At 47.2% G+C, this 13123-nt stretch overlaps 1 protein-coding gene across 1 annotated transcript in view; it reads left to right on the forward strand.

Annotated features, from left to right (window-relative positions):
• Positions 1–13123, forward strand: part of LOC126184353 (uncharacterized) — a 496186-nt gene that overhangs the window by 345703 nt on the left and 137360 nt on the right. The window contains exon 13 of the mRNA XM_049926732.1: positions 2000–2299. Within this exon, the coding sequence (XP_049782689.1) occupies positions 2000–2299 (300 nt within the window). The remainder of the gene's footprint in view (positions 1–1999; positions 2300–13123) is intronic.

A 13123-nucleotide genomic window follows, 5' to 3' on the forward strand; every position in this document is an offset into this window, starting at 1 on the left:
TCTAACACAGTCAGTCCACTTTTTCTTTGGTCGTTCTCTGTCCCTGGAACCTTCTCCTGCCTCTACATCAGTCTTCTTCGAGTATGCGTCTCTTCTCAGGGCAGGTTCATACCGCTGGGCCCCTTTACTCTGAAGCTCCTTGGAACCTCAATAACGTTTAAGCTACTTTGCAGTCTCTGTGTTTTACAGTGCACTGTGCAATGTCCTTCAGACATACACGCAAGTCTGAAGGACATTGCATAGTACACCGTGAAACAGAAGAACTGCAGAATAGTATTACATGCCTAAACACGCCATGACAATAATAAATAATTGAAATTTATTCCTGGAGTTCAGCGTAACTGCAATAGGTATACATGTGCTACTTAATTTGACATATGAAAATCTCTGCCAGACCAGGATTCGTACGCGTATTTCCCACTTAGGCTATCCGGGAACGCTACCCGGACCGATTCAGACTTCCATATGTCACACACCTATATATTCTTACAGATTATTAATGCATTCACACAGTCGCACATCTCGTGATTCCCGTGCTGGTCACATTTAAATATATACATAAAGCGAAGACGGGCCCGTGACGAAAATGACATCGAGAGTCTAGGACTTGTAATTATCTTGGTTCGAAAATCTGTACGGGAATCACGAGATGTGCGACTGTGGGCAAATGAATTAATAATCTATGAGAGAATAAATAGATAGGTATGTGACATATGGAAATTTGTGTCAGTCCAGGTAACGTGCTCGGATAGTCTAAGTGGTAAGGCGATTGCTAGCAATAAGCAGGAAATCCGTGTTAGATTCCCGGTCCGGCACAAATTTTCATATGTTACTAATAAACTGTGTAGCTGAATCCTACTCGTATTCGCAACTGCGAATACATTTCTTCTTTTAAACTTCCTAGGATTTTTTTACTCAGTTTACTGTCAGTTTTGCTGACGCCGCACATCCATCTCAAGATCTTCATCTCATCTACAAATAGCCTCCTGTACCGTTTTTTAGCAGTTGGCCATGTCTACATTCCGTGCTGCAAATCAGATATCGCGAGTTTCTTATACAGTCTTCCTTTGTTTTTGACCTTCAGATTTCTGTTATCAACAATTTTACAAATTCTTTTCCATTTTCTGTATCCAATTTACACCTTGGGATCTATCTTAGGATCCAGGTTTCCTTTACTTGCCACAGTCCACCTGAGGTACTTAAAGAAATTTATTCCGTTTGAAATCTCCCCGTTGATTAAGAGTGTTCTACATTTCTCGCTCCCCACACACCGACATTCGTTTTCATTTTACCCTCTGTTCTCCAATTCCCGTCTCCAGTCCTCCACATTATCTGGTTGCTGATGCTGCACCAAACGATAGTATTTGCAAGCGTCATGTTTCACAGGGCTTAGTATCTAATGCTCTATAACAGAATTTACATAATTCAATCAACTATGTGGGGACTGGTGGAAGATCCCTGATGCAAATCATCTCTAACTGGTACCCATTCTGTCAAGTCTACATTGCATCTTACCCTCGTTCTTGCTTTGTCGTACGTGTCTTGTTTGAGGCGTACATACTTCTCAGGCACTACCTTCTCTATCATACCTCTCTAAATTTCCTGCACTGACACTGTCTAATGCTTTGTCTTGATAGATTAAGACCTCTGGTATTTCCTGGTTTCTCTCTCGATGTTTTCCCGTAAAACTTGCCGATTGCGATGATCTTTGGTTCACCGAAGCTGATCTCCCTAAAACATTAAAACTGTGTAGCTGACCAGGACTCCAACCCGATCAGTTATTCCACTGTGATAACACTGTACCTGCTCAGTCATATGTATATGCCTTACGACCCACCTCAGAATACCAGTCTTCTATAAAATTCATCGTCGTCCCTGAAAGCCAAGCCTTGGTGCGGCGAGAACTTTATTCTATCAGGATTGTAAATGTCTCATGTTACAGATCTGAACCTTTTCTAGTAGCAAACAGGTCTAAAGTTTGGTTCTTTCTCCTTTACAGATTGCAGAGAGTATGGTGTTGGTGATCAGCAACCTCATGAATGTGAACGAAAGCGTCCTTCAAACGGCAGACGCTAATGGGACAGTGTCACAGAGTATAGTGAAGCTCGTAGATAAGTACACCAGTTACGCAATTCTTGGTCAGCACGACGGGATTGCTATTACAACCGACAACATGATAGTCAATGTACTCGACGTGGGATTACAAACGACGAGCCAAATTCACAATGTCACATTCGTCTTCACATCGTCAGCTGCCTCCAGCCCAACATTATACAGTGACGCCAACACCACCAGTTCTGTAAGTGTATAAATATGTTACATATTCTTCATGTCATATCAGCACATTTTAATGGTCAACCACGATGGCTGCTTTGCTTCTAACACACTAATGGGAGAAGAATGGTTTGTTTTCTCCTTAGTTACCTCAACTATAATTAAGAAAATTACACGCTGACAAATCATATTGGAAAATTTTCGCTGTCTTTGCGTTAGTATTGGGACAACTTGTGATCATTTCACTCTGCATTGTTGCCACATGTATCCAAGACAGCGGTGATGACGACATCCAAGATGGCTTCGTGTAGATTTGGCAACAGCGATTGACGTCATCTAATATGGCGGCCATGACGTCATTCTTGATGGCGGGCAGTTTGAATTTTGGCAGGAAAGTGCCATGTCCCCTGAACTGTCGGCAGAAGTGCCAACACTGTTTTGTTTGAGGAGACCCAAATGCACGCTATAAGCTCACGCAGGCTGGCGTGAGGTCTGAAACAGGATACGTAATGAATGCTATAAAGAAAAGTTCGTAGCTTCTGGAATACTTAACTTTAATCAACATTTGTAGAACATCGCTCTTGATGATACATTAATAGGATCTCAATATCTATACTGGTAATGGCGCCTTGCTAGGTCGTAGCAACTGTAGCTGAAGGCTATGCTAAATATCGTCTCGGCAAATGAGAGCGTAATTCTCAGTGAACCATGGCTAGCAACATCGGCTGTACAACTGGGGCGAGTGCTAGTACGTCTCTCTAGACCTACCGTGTGGTGGCGCTCGGTCTGCAATTACTGACAGTGGCGACACGCGGGTCCGTCGTATACTAGCGGACCGCGGCCGATTTAAAAGCTACCACCTAGCAAGTGTGGTGTCTGGCGGTGACACCACATTCCTCCCCCGCAAATTGGCGGACGGTTGTGTTATAAGGCTTCCGCCCGTCGTGGGGAGGACCCCATGTTGACGTATGCGACGAGGTGGGGAGCCTAACAACAGGCGAGGCTGTGCCACCCGCACCCGGCCATTCGGTCCGAGGGGAGCTAGGAAACGCCTGAAAACCTAGTCCAGGGTGCACGCCAACATGCGGTGCCAACATGCCCGTAGAGAGACAGGAGGGGCCGAAAGGTCAACCTCCATCGTGTCGGAGCACCCGACTGGCGAAGACGACAGCTGGTCCGGAGCGGGCAAGAGTTCCATGGCGGAGGACATCTGGTCACGGGAAGCGATCGGCGGCGCGTGACCCAGGGAGGCGCCCGGCGGTTGCAGCGACGCGTCCACTGCGGGCGGCGCCGGCGAGAGAACTGGCGGCGGCAGCGGCGGCGGCGGCACGTCGCCATGGGGCAAAATGGAAGGCAGCGTCGGTAACACTTGGGGATGAGGCGAGCCAGTAGATGGGTCCCCAGGGCGCTGACCGGACGGCACCGTCGCTGAAAGCAGACGGGGAGCGGCAGAACCCAGGCGACGACAGAGGCGCAGCTGATTGAGATGCCGACGCACCTCACCAGAGGCCCCCAAAACCAGATACATAGCGCGGCCGAGGCAGCGCAGAATGCGCCCTGCGAGCCAACGCTGGGAACCGCGATAGTTGCGATAATATACAACGTCGCCAGGAGCAAAAGCAGGCGTCTGCCGCTGCACAGGAACCTGATGCGGCGGATGTAGCAAAGACATCAAGGTTCGATGAGGGCGACCATGAAGCAACTCAGCCGGCGAGCGACCATCTCGGGGCTGAGAGTGATACGAAGACAAAAAGAGCAATAATGCGTCCTCCCGAGAATGCGACTCTTTTAATTTCAACATCTGTGACTTGAAAGTCCGGACCAATCGTTCAGCGGCACCGTTTGACTGTGGTGAAAACGGCGCGGATGTCAGATGTTGAATACCATTGGCCTTGCAGAAAGACTGAAATTCTGCGGACATGAATTGTGGGCCATTGTCGGAAACAATAGTCTGCTGAAGACCTTCAATGCAAAAGATAGCGGACAACGCTTGGATGGTGGCAGAAGACGTCGTGGAAGACATCCTGACAACAAAAGGAAAATTACTGAAGGGATCGACCACAACCAACCATCGAGCATTCCAGAAAGGACCAGCAAAATCGATGTGTAAGCGTTGCCAAGGGGAAGTGGCTTTCGGCCATGCAAAGAATTTCCGCGTTGGCGCGGATTGTTGTTCGGCACACGCCATGCAAGAAGAGCACATATTCGTAATCGCAGCATCGACTCCGAACCAAGTACAGTGCTGACGAGCAAGTTGTTTCGTGCGCACTATACCCCAATGTCCTTGGTGGAGAAGCTTTAAGACAGAAGACTGTAACGAACGTGGGACCACGACCCTGGACTGATCATTACCAGAACGCAACAACAAAACACCACGTCGTACAAAAAGTCTCTCCTTGTGAGCAAAAAATCTGCGAACCAACGGATCCTCGATCCGTGACTTTGACAAGGGCCATTGAGTAGCAACAAAACGCAAAACGGTAGCAAGGACAGTGTCTGCTGCAGTGGCTGTAGCTACACGGCGAAAATCAATCGGAAACGATTCGACCACGTCATCGGTTTCCGCATCAATGAACAGGCAAGCAAGTTCGGAAGAATCGAATGCTCTATCCTCAGCAACAGGCAAACGGGACAACGCATCGGCGTTTCCGTGCTTAGCAGTGGACCGATACAAGATATCGTAGCGGTACTGCGAGAGGAAAATAGACCAGCGAATGAATTTCTGCGCTGTACGTGGAGTACAGGCTTGTTCGGATGAAAAGGCGATGTCAAAGGCTTGTGGTCTGTGATGATGGTAAAGTGACGACCATACAAGAAATCGTGAAACTTTGTAACACCAAACACGAGATCTGTGAATAATTGCGTTGCGCAGACGAGAGCAATTTGGACGCAAAGGCAATAGGGCGATCATGCGAACCATCTTTGTGCGCAAGCACAGCTCCGATCCCGAAATCCGATGCATCTACCATCAACAAAAGGGGTTTCTGGGGATCGAATGGCGTAAGGCAAGTATTAGAAAGCAACGCCGATTTTAGCTGGCGAAAGGCGCGTTCGCATTCCGATGACCAGACGAACGGAACACCTTTACGGCGTAAGCGATGAAGCGGAGCTGAAATGGAAGAGGCATGGGGAATGTAGCGATGGTAATAATTTATTTTACCCAGCACCCTCTGTAGCTGTTTCAAATTCTGCGGCGGAGGCAAGTCTTGTATGGCACGGAGGTGCTCTGGACTGGGATGTATGCCTTGGGCATTGAGTACATGTCCCAGATATGGCAAATCACGAGCAAAAAACACACATTTGTCCTTCCGCAAGCGAAGACCATTTTGTCGCAAGACCTGAAATAATGTTCGGAGATTGTCTAAATGTTCGTCTTCCGTCTTTCCGGAGATCACAATATCGTCCAGATAGTTTGCTGCAGTAGGGACCGACGCACACACAGTTTGTAAATATTGCTGAAACAATGCAGGGGCAGATGCACACCCAAATGGCAGTCTTTTGAATCGATACAAACCAAGATGCGTGTTAACCACCAATACGCGCTGGGATTCTTCGTCCACCGGTATTTGCAAGTACGCATCTGCGAGGTCCAACTTCGAAAAATATTTACCCAGGCACAGTTTGTCAAAAAGATCTTCTGGGCGGGGCAAGGGAAATGTTGCAGTCACAAGTTGTGGATTCACTGTTGCCTTGAAGTCCACACAAAGTCTCAAATTTCCCGAAGGTTTTTTGCAAAATTACTAAGGGTGAGGCCCAGAGAGAAGCCTGCACATGTTCAATTACACCTTGTGATTCTAAATCATTTAATGTTCTTGCGACCTCATCACGCAATGCGTGGGGAACATTGCGCGCCCTGAAAAATGTTGGTTGCGCGTTGACTTTCAGTTCCAAATGTGCTTTATAGTTCTTAGCGCAACAGAGGCCCAGTGCAAAAATGTCTGCAAATTCTTCACATAGACGAGAAACACTGGCTGAAGGCACAGTCTGGTTCACTGATAGGACCTGATTGACTATAGACAAGTTAAACAACTGAAATAAATCTAAACCAAACAAGTTCACCGCAGAAGAACAATGAAAAACGTAAAATGACACAAGTTTTGTTTGTCCCTTGTATGTTGCAAGAAGGCTGCACTGTCCTAACACTGGGAGAAGCTGTCCGCAATAACTAGTTAGCTTAACATTTGCGGCACGCAACGGAGGTGTGCCCAGTTGTTTGTACGTGTCTTTATTGATCAATGAAACTGCAGCTCCGGTATCGAGCTGGAATGGGATCACGTTGCAATGAATTTCCAAGTCTACAAAAAGTTTATTGTCCTGCTGACGACAAGAGCGACTGTTTTGTGCAATGTGAACAGACACTGGTACAGAATCACTTGCGACGTGACGGGATTTCCGTCGACGTCGACGCACACTTTTTGTGGGACGAACACAGTCACTGTTAGAGAGAGAAGCACTGGGCGGAGTGGCATTAACTACATGAATTTCCATGGGCGAAGGTTCACGAGCCTGAGTATCCTTGGTTCGATTCCGGCGCGAAGCAAAGGGCCTGGAATGGTTGTTAGTGTCCGTTTTGAGCTTTTTCTGGGAAACACTTTGAACATGTCCTTTTTTATTACAGAAAAAGCAAATAGCTTGGCGTGACGTGCAATTCTCACGCGAATGTCTAGTAGCACACCGCGGGCATGATTTCACTGCATTTGCGTGCTTGTGCGGCACACGTGGCTGTGCGGACGTGCACGAGGGCTGTTTACAGTTCCGTGCAGCTCGCCCGCCGGGCCGGTTAACGTGACACACAGCTGGCGAAGTTTCAAATGATTCCTGAGCAAAGTCAAGCGTGTCTTGCCTATCCAATATGTCCAGCACTTGTTGAAGGGAGGGATTGACTAGTTTCAAAATCTGTTCCCTTATGCGAACATCAGAAACGTTCTGTGCAATTGCATCACGCACCATAGTATCTGAATAAGGGAGTCCACATTCACATTCAAAAGCACAATCCCTAGTAAGGCCTTGCAAAGTTGCAACCCACTCCCGATTAGTCTGACCGGCCGTACGTTTTGTACGAAAGAACGTATACCTTTTCGCAACTACATTAACTGATGCTTTGAAATAGGCATCCAATGCAGACAAAATTTCTTCGTAGGACAGAGTTGCTACATCGTGTCGGGGAAACAATTTCACTATCACACAGTAGGTGGACACACTGACACAAGAAAGGAGATGAGGCTGCCACTCGTTACCTTGAATTCTGTAGGCAGCGAGATGGAATCCAAATTGGCGTGACCACTCCGTCCAGCTTTCCACTGCTGAATCAAAAGGCCGAAAAGTTGGTGCAACTGCGTGTTGTGGCTGCGGTAGCGATGAAGCGGCGGCGGCCGCATCGTTTTGCAGTGCATGTTGACCCTGGACGAGTTGTCCAAGGGCATCCAATAAGGCCTGCGTCTGCTGATTCTGCAAGCGATAAAATTCGGACAGTACATCTGGAGAATGTGGCGAAGCCATGACACAACTAAATTAGTGCAATACGAACGCGAAATCCTCTTTTAAGCCTCGTCGCCAATATGAAGTGTCGGCAGAAGTGGAACACTGTTTTGTTTGAGGAGACCCAAATGCACGCTATAAGCTCACGCAGGTTGGCGTGAGGTCTGAAACAGGATATGTAATGAATGCTATAAAGAAAAGTTCGTAGCTTCTGGAATACTTAACATTAATCAACATTTGTAGAACATCGCTCTTGATGATACATTAATAGGATCTCAATATCTATACTGGTAATGGCGACTTGCTAGGTCGTAGCAACTGTAGCTGAAGGCTATGCTAACTATCGTCTCGGCAAATGAGAGCGTAATTCTCAGTGAACCATGGCTAGCAACGTCGGCTGTACAACTGGGGCGAGTGCTAGTACGTCTCTCTAGACCTGCCATGTGGTGGCGCTCGGTCTGCAATTACTGACAGTGGCGACACGCGGGTCCGTCGTATACTAGCGGACTGCGGCCGATTTAAAAGCTACCACCTAGCAAGTGTGGTGTCTGGCGGTGACACCACATCCCCTATCCCAGAAAATCGGCGCGAAGTTCAAATTCAAACAGGATAATGAACCACATCTCCGTTAAGTCTACTAAGCAAAGAAAATAGGGGGAAGAAAGGTCACTTGGGCTAAACTAAGTCACCCGACCGGCACATCATCCTACGAACTGGCGCCAAACTTGAATTTTGATGGGAAGATAGGTAAGCCAAGTTTGTCTTCTCTCTCTCAAATGGTTCAAATGGCTCTGAGCACTATGGGACTTAACATCTATGGTCATCAGTCCCCTAGAACTTAGAACTACTTAAACCTAACTAACCTAAGGACAGCACACAACACCCAGTCATCACGAGGCAGAGAAAATCCCTGACCCCGCCGGGAATCGAACCCGGGAACCCGGGCGTGGGAAGCGAGAACGCTACCGCACGACCACGAGCTGCGGACACTTCTCTCTCTCTCACACACACATGTTTACAGAGGGATACGCGGCGCGTGTATGGCCAGCAAGTGCGACTGATGACGTCACAGCCCCCAGCCAGCACGTTCATACTCGTCCCACACAGTCTTCTGCAAATATCCTAACCAAACTAACTGAACACATGTTACACCCACATCGCTCATCTGATGCATCAATTACGTAAGTACTTAATCCCAATTCAATCATAATTATATTCAATAACTGAATGTAACATTTCTATATTCAATTATCAAATTGGAAGTTCCACATTTTGCCACTACGACCACAGTGTTCTTTCATGATGTAGCACCCCCCACCCCTAAAATGCTGCTGTCCTACTGGCAACTGCATTAGTCACGTGATTCAACTTCATAGAACCATGGACTTGGAATCAATTTTCGAGAATGCCGCAATTATCGCCAATACAACACCTCCCTGGACTTGGAATGAAATAGTTAAAGTCTCCACCACGATCCTCAACAGACCGCCACATCCCCTACCAGCCCATGTTGTCCGGCTAACGTGCATAGTGCATTACGTAATACAAGATGGTGGGGCGATATGGCGGGAAAAAGACTCTCTCTATTATAGAATTAAATTTTTATTCTGCAATCAATCTCTCCACCACGATATATAGACTCTAACTGACCTAGTACACATTATTGCCTACAGAGGGTACTTTCATCCCTCCTGTGACCTAATCCAAGATGCTGGTCTGCAGGTGTAAAGTGGCGCAAAAATGACTCAGACAGCGGTGGGCTGCAAGGAAGAGTAAGGAAGGAGTGCTCTCTATTTACTTTTGAACATTTTATTTAGGGACGGAGTATATTTATCATACTGATGCAAAACACTCGCCATGTTGTGCTCGGGGTCACAATACACAGTGTGCAGACACAATCAACTCCTAATTTTCCCAAATAATTTCAGTACAGACCTGCAGACTGCTCCTAAATAATACATTACAGTTACGTGTAGACACGCTGAGTACTCGTAAACTGGCCAAATAGCGCATGGCGCAGCCCACAGGCCCACTCACAAAAGAATGTAAACAACGTACGCAGACACCGCCCCCTCTCCACTAGAGCACATAGGAGGTAGCGGCAACCCTTGCAAAGTGACGCGACCGTCAGCTGTCAAACTACACACAGGTGCCTTCAGGTATGAGGCGGCAGCATCCCTTTTCATGCTTGACACCAGAGAAATTCCTATCGTAATACGTGGTCACATAGACGCCGATGATGGCGCGGTCGGATGGGAGCGAAGACTTATTTACAAAGCGAGGACACTCCAAGCTGAGCCGCATACACGTGTGGTCGACGCAGCCGACCCGAATGGGCGGGAGTGCAGACGCGAGCCGCCGCCGGACGCAGGTGAAAGCGGCTTCTATTTTCGAGTACACATTTACTGTTATATACCGACGTCACACAACTCCAAGGCGCAGACCCCATACGCGAGACAACTCAAGGTGGCACTTGTCTTTACCGCTGATGATAGACTAGAGCAGCCTGCTCTCCCCCTAACGAAACATACAAGATGAGTACCGCCCCAGCATCACCGACACCTTACTGCGAAACGTCTGCATGGCGACTCGCCATCTAAAATGTTCCCAATGTTATTCTTACATCACATAAAAAAAATGAGCCAAGTCGACCTCTCGGGAATTGTATTGTGTCCCAGAAATAGTTAGCGCTAGCTTTCTTTATCTCTCAGATTGTATGCACGGAAATTCTTACCCTAACACAAACTGTGTACGTATATAACGCCGAATGCACTCTTCCCAGCGCTCCTAACATCATACCCTTCCTGCTTTCAACACACGCGGATCGTACGGCGGATAGCATAACACGTCACACATAGGTTTATTTTAAATAAGACAGTTACCACATAAGCAAAGTGGAAGAGTTTTCCCGTGTTGGCGTAGCTCTCCAAACTACAGTCCGTAGGTGATTCACGAGCTCTACATTCATACTCGTCTCTCACACTGACGGAATGGCTCATGACTCTGCTTTCCATTTCGACTGATTCCTCATATTGCACTCATGTACACGATCGCTGTTTCGGCGCTATTCACCCCAGAAGTTACTGTCCATCCACTAAAACTTTTTCCCCAACTGAAACAAGCAATATGAGTCAATAATTATATGGTAACCAAAGCACGGATGGAATGGAGAACACATCATCCATCTACTGTAATAATACGCATCACAGTTGATAGCACGAACAATTTTACAATAACTTCAACACCAGCCAGTGATGTAACAGCATCTTACCCCAATTTCAGCATCATAGTTAAACCACTCTTTCTTCACGTTGCGGGTATCAGTGAAAATGTGGATAGATGACTGTGTAGTACATCCATTCAGTGTTAACTCTTAAACACATAAATCATCAAAGTGTATGAGACAGCACTCCACAATTTCTATCACCTCGAGCATAGTGTTTAATTTACGATGTATCTCTCTGCGTATGGGAGTCACAGAGCAATCTCACTGTCTTAGGGTAAAATTAGAGAGTGAAAGACCCTCCTCACATTGTCATTGACAAACCATTAGCGAATTAATCTGGAACCGAGTAGAAGAAGACCGCTACACTCCACCTCTCGTGAATTAATGGAGCTTTACGAGTCCTCACCCATCTCGAGATGCATCCATGTCGAGGAGCTTAGCACTCCTTATCGATGTATAGCAGCAGATTTGAAATTGCCGTGATGTAATAGCAGAAACATAAGAAGAAGAAGAAAGGAATGATTTTTATAGGCGATGGAGCTCAACGCATTTTTACGTAGTTATCGAGGTTAGTGTGGCTTACGTTGTGTAAAATTTGTATATATTGACTTAGTTTTTTTTTTCTATGAAGCCATGTGCTGTAACAATAACATTGGGAACATTTTAGATGGCGAGTCGCCATGCAGACGTTTCGCAGTAAGGTGTCAGTGATGCTGGGGCGGGTACTCATCTTGTATGTTCCGCTAGGGGGAGAGCAGGCTGTGCTATTCTGTCATCAGCAGTAAAGACAAGTGCCACCTTGAGTTGTCTCGCGTATGGGGTCTGCGCCTTGGAGTTGTGTGACGTCGGTATATAACAGTAAATGTGTACTCGAAAATAGAAGCCGCGTTCACCTGCGTCCGGCGGCGGCTCGCGTCTGCACTCCCGCCCATTCACGTCGGCCAAGTCAACCACACAAGTGTATGCGGCTCAGCTTGGAGTGTCCTCGCTCTGTAAATAAGTCTTCGCTCCCATCCGATCGCATCATCATCGGCGTCTAGGTGACCATGTATTGCGACAGGAATTTCTCTGGTGTCAAATATGAAAAGGGATGTTGCCGCCTTATACCTGAGGGCACCTGTGTGTAGTTTGACAGCTGACGGTCGTGTCACTTGGGGGGCTGCCGCTAACCTCCTGTGTGCTGTAGTGGAGAGGGAACAGTGTCTGTGTACTTTGTTTGTATTATTTTGCGAGCGGGCCTGTGGGCTGTGCCATGCGCTATTTGGACAGTTTACGAGTACTGAGCGTGTCTACACGTAACTGTCCAGCATTATTTAGGAGCAGTCTTCAGGTCTGTACTGAAATTATTTGGGAAAATTAGGAGTTGTTTCTGTGTCTGCAGACTGTGTATTGTGTCCCAAACATAACAAAAAAAATGGTTCAGCCCGCATCTCGTGGTCGTGCGGTAGCGTTCTCGCTTCCCACGCTCGGGTTCCCGGGTTCGATTCCCGGCGGGGTCAGGGATTTTCTCTGCCTCGTGATGGCTGGGTGTTGTGTGCTGTCCTTAGGTTAGTTAGGTTTAAGTAGTTCTAAGTTCTAGGGGACTGATGACCATAGATGTTAAGTCCCATAGTGCTCAGAGCCATTTGAACCAAAAAAATGGTTCAAATGGCTCTGAGCACTATGGGACTCAACATCTTAGGTCATAAGTCCCCTAGAACTTAGAACTACTTAAACCTAACTAACCTAAGGACATCACACACACCCATGCCCGAGGCAGGATTCGAACCTGCGACCGTAGCAGTCCTGCGGTTCCCGACTGCAGCGCCAGAACGGCTAGACCACCGCGGCCGGCCAAACATAACATGGCGAGTGTTTTGCGTCAGTGTGATAAATATACTCCATCCCTAAATACCATGTTCAACAGTAAATAGAGAGCACTCCTTCCTTACTCTCCCCTGCAGCCCAGTGCAGTCTGAGTCATTTTCGCGCCATTTTACCCCTGCAGACCAGCATCCTGGATTAGGTCACAGGACGGATGACAGTACCCTCTGTTGGCAACAATGTGTACTAGGTCAGTTGGAGCGTAGATCTCGTGGTGGAGAGATTGATTGCAAAATAAAAATTTATGTCTATAATAGAGAGAGTCTTTTTCCCGCCATATCG

This window comes from Schistocerca cancellata, chromosome 4 (genome assembly GCF_023864275.1).
Source record: "Schistocerca cancellata isolate TAMUIC-IGC-003103 chromosome 4, iqSchCanc2.1, whole genome shotgun sequence".
Lineage (NCBI taxonomy): Eukaryota > Metazoa > Arthropoda > Insecta > Orthoptera > Acrididae > Schistocerca > Schistocerca cancellata.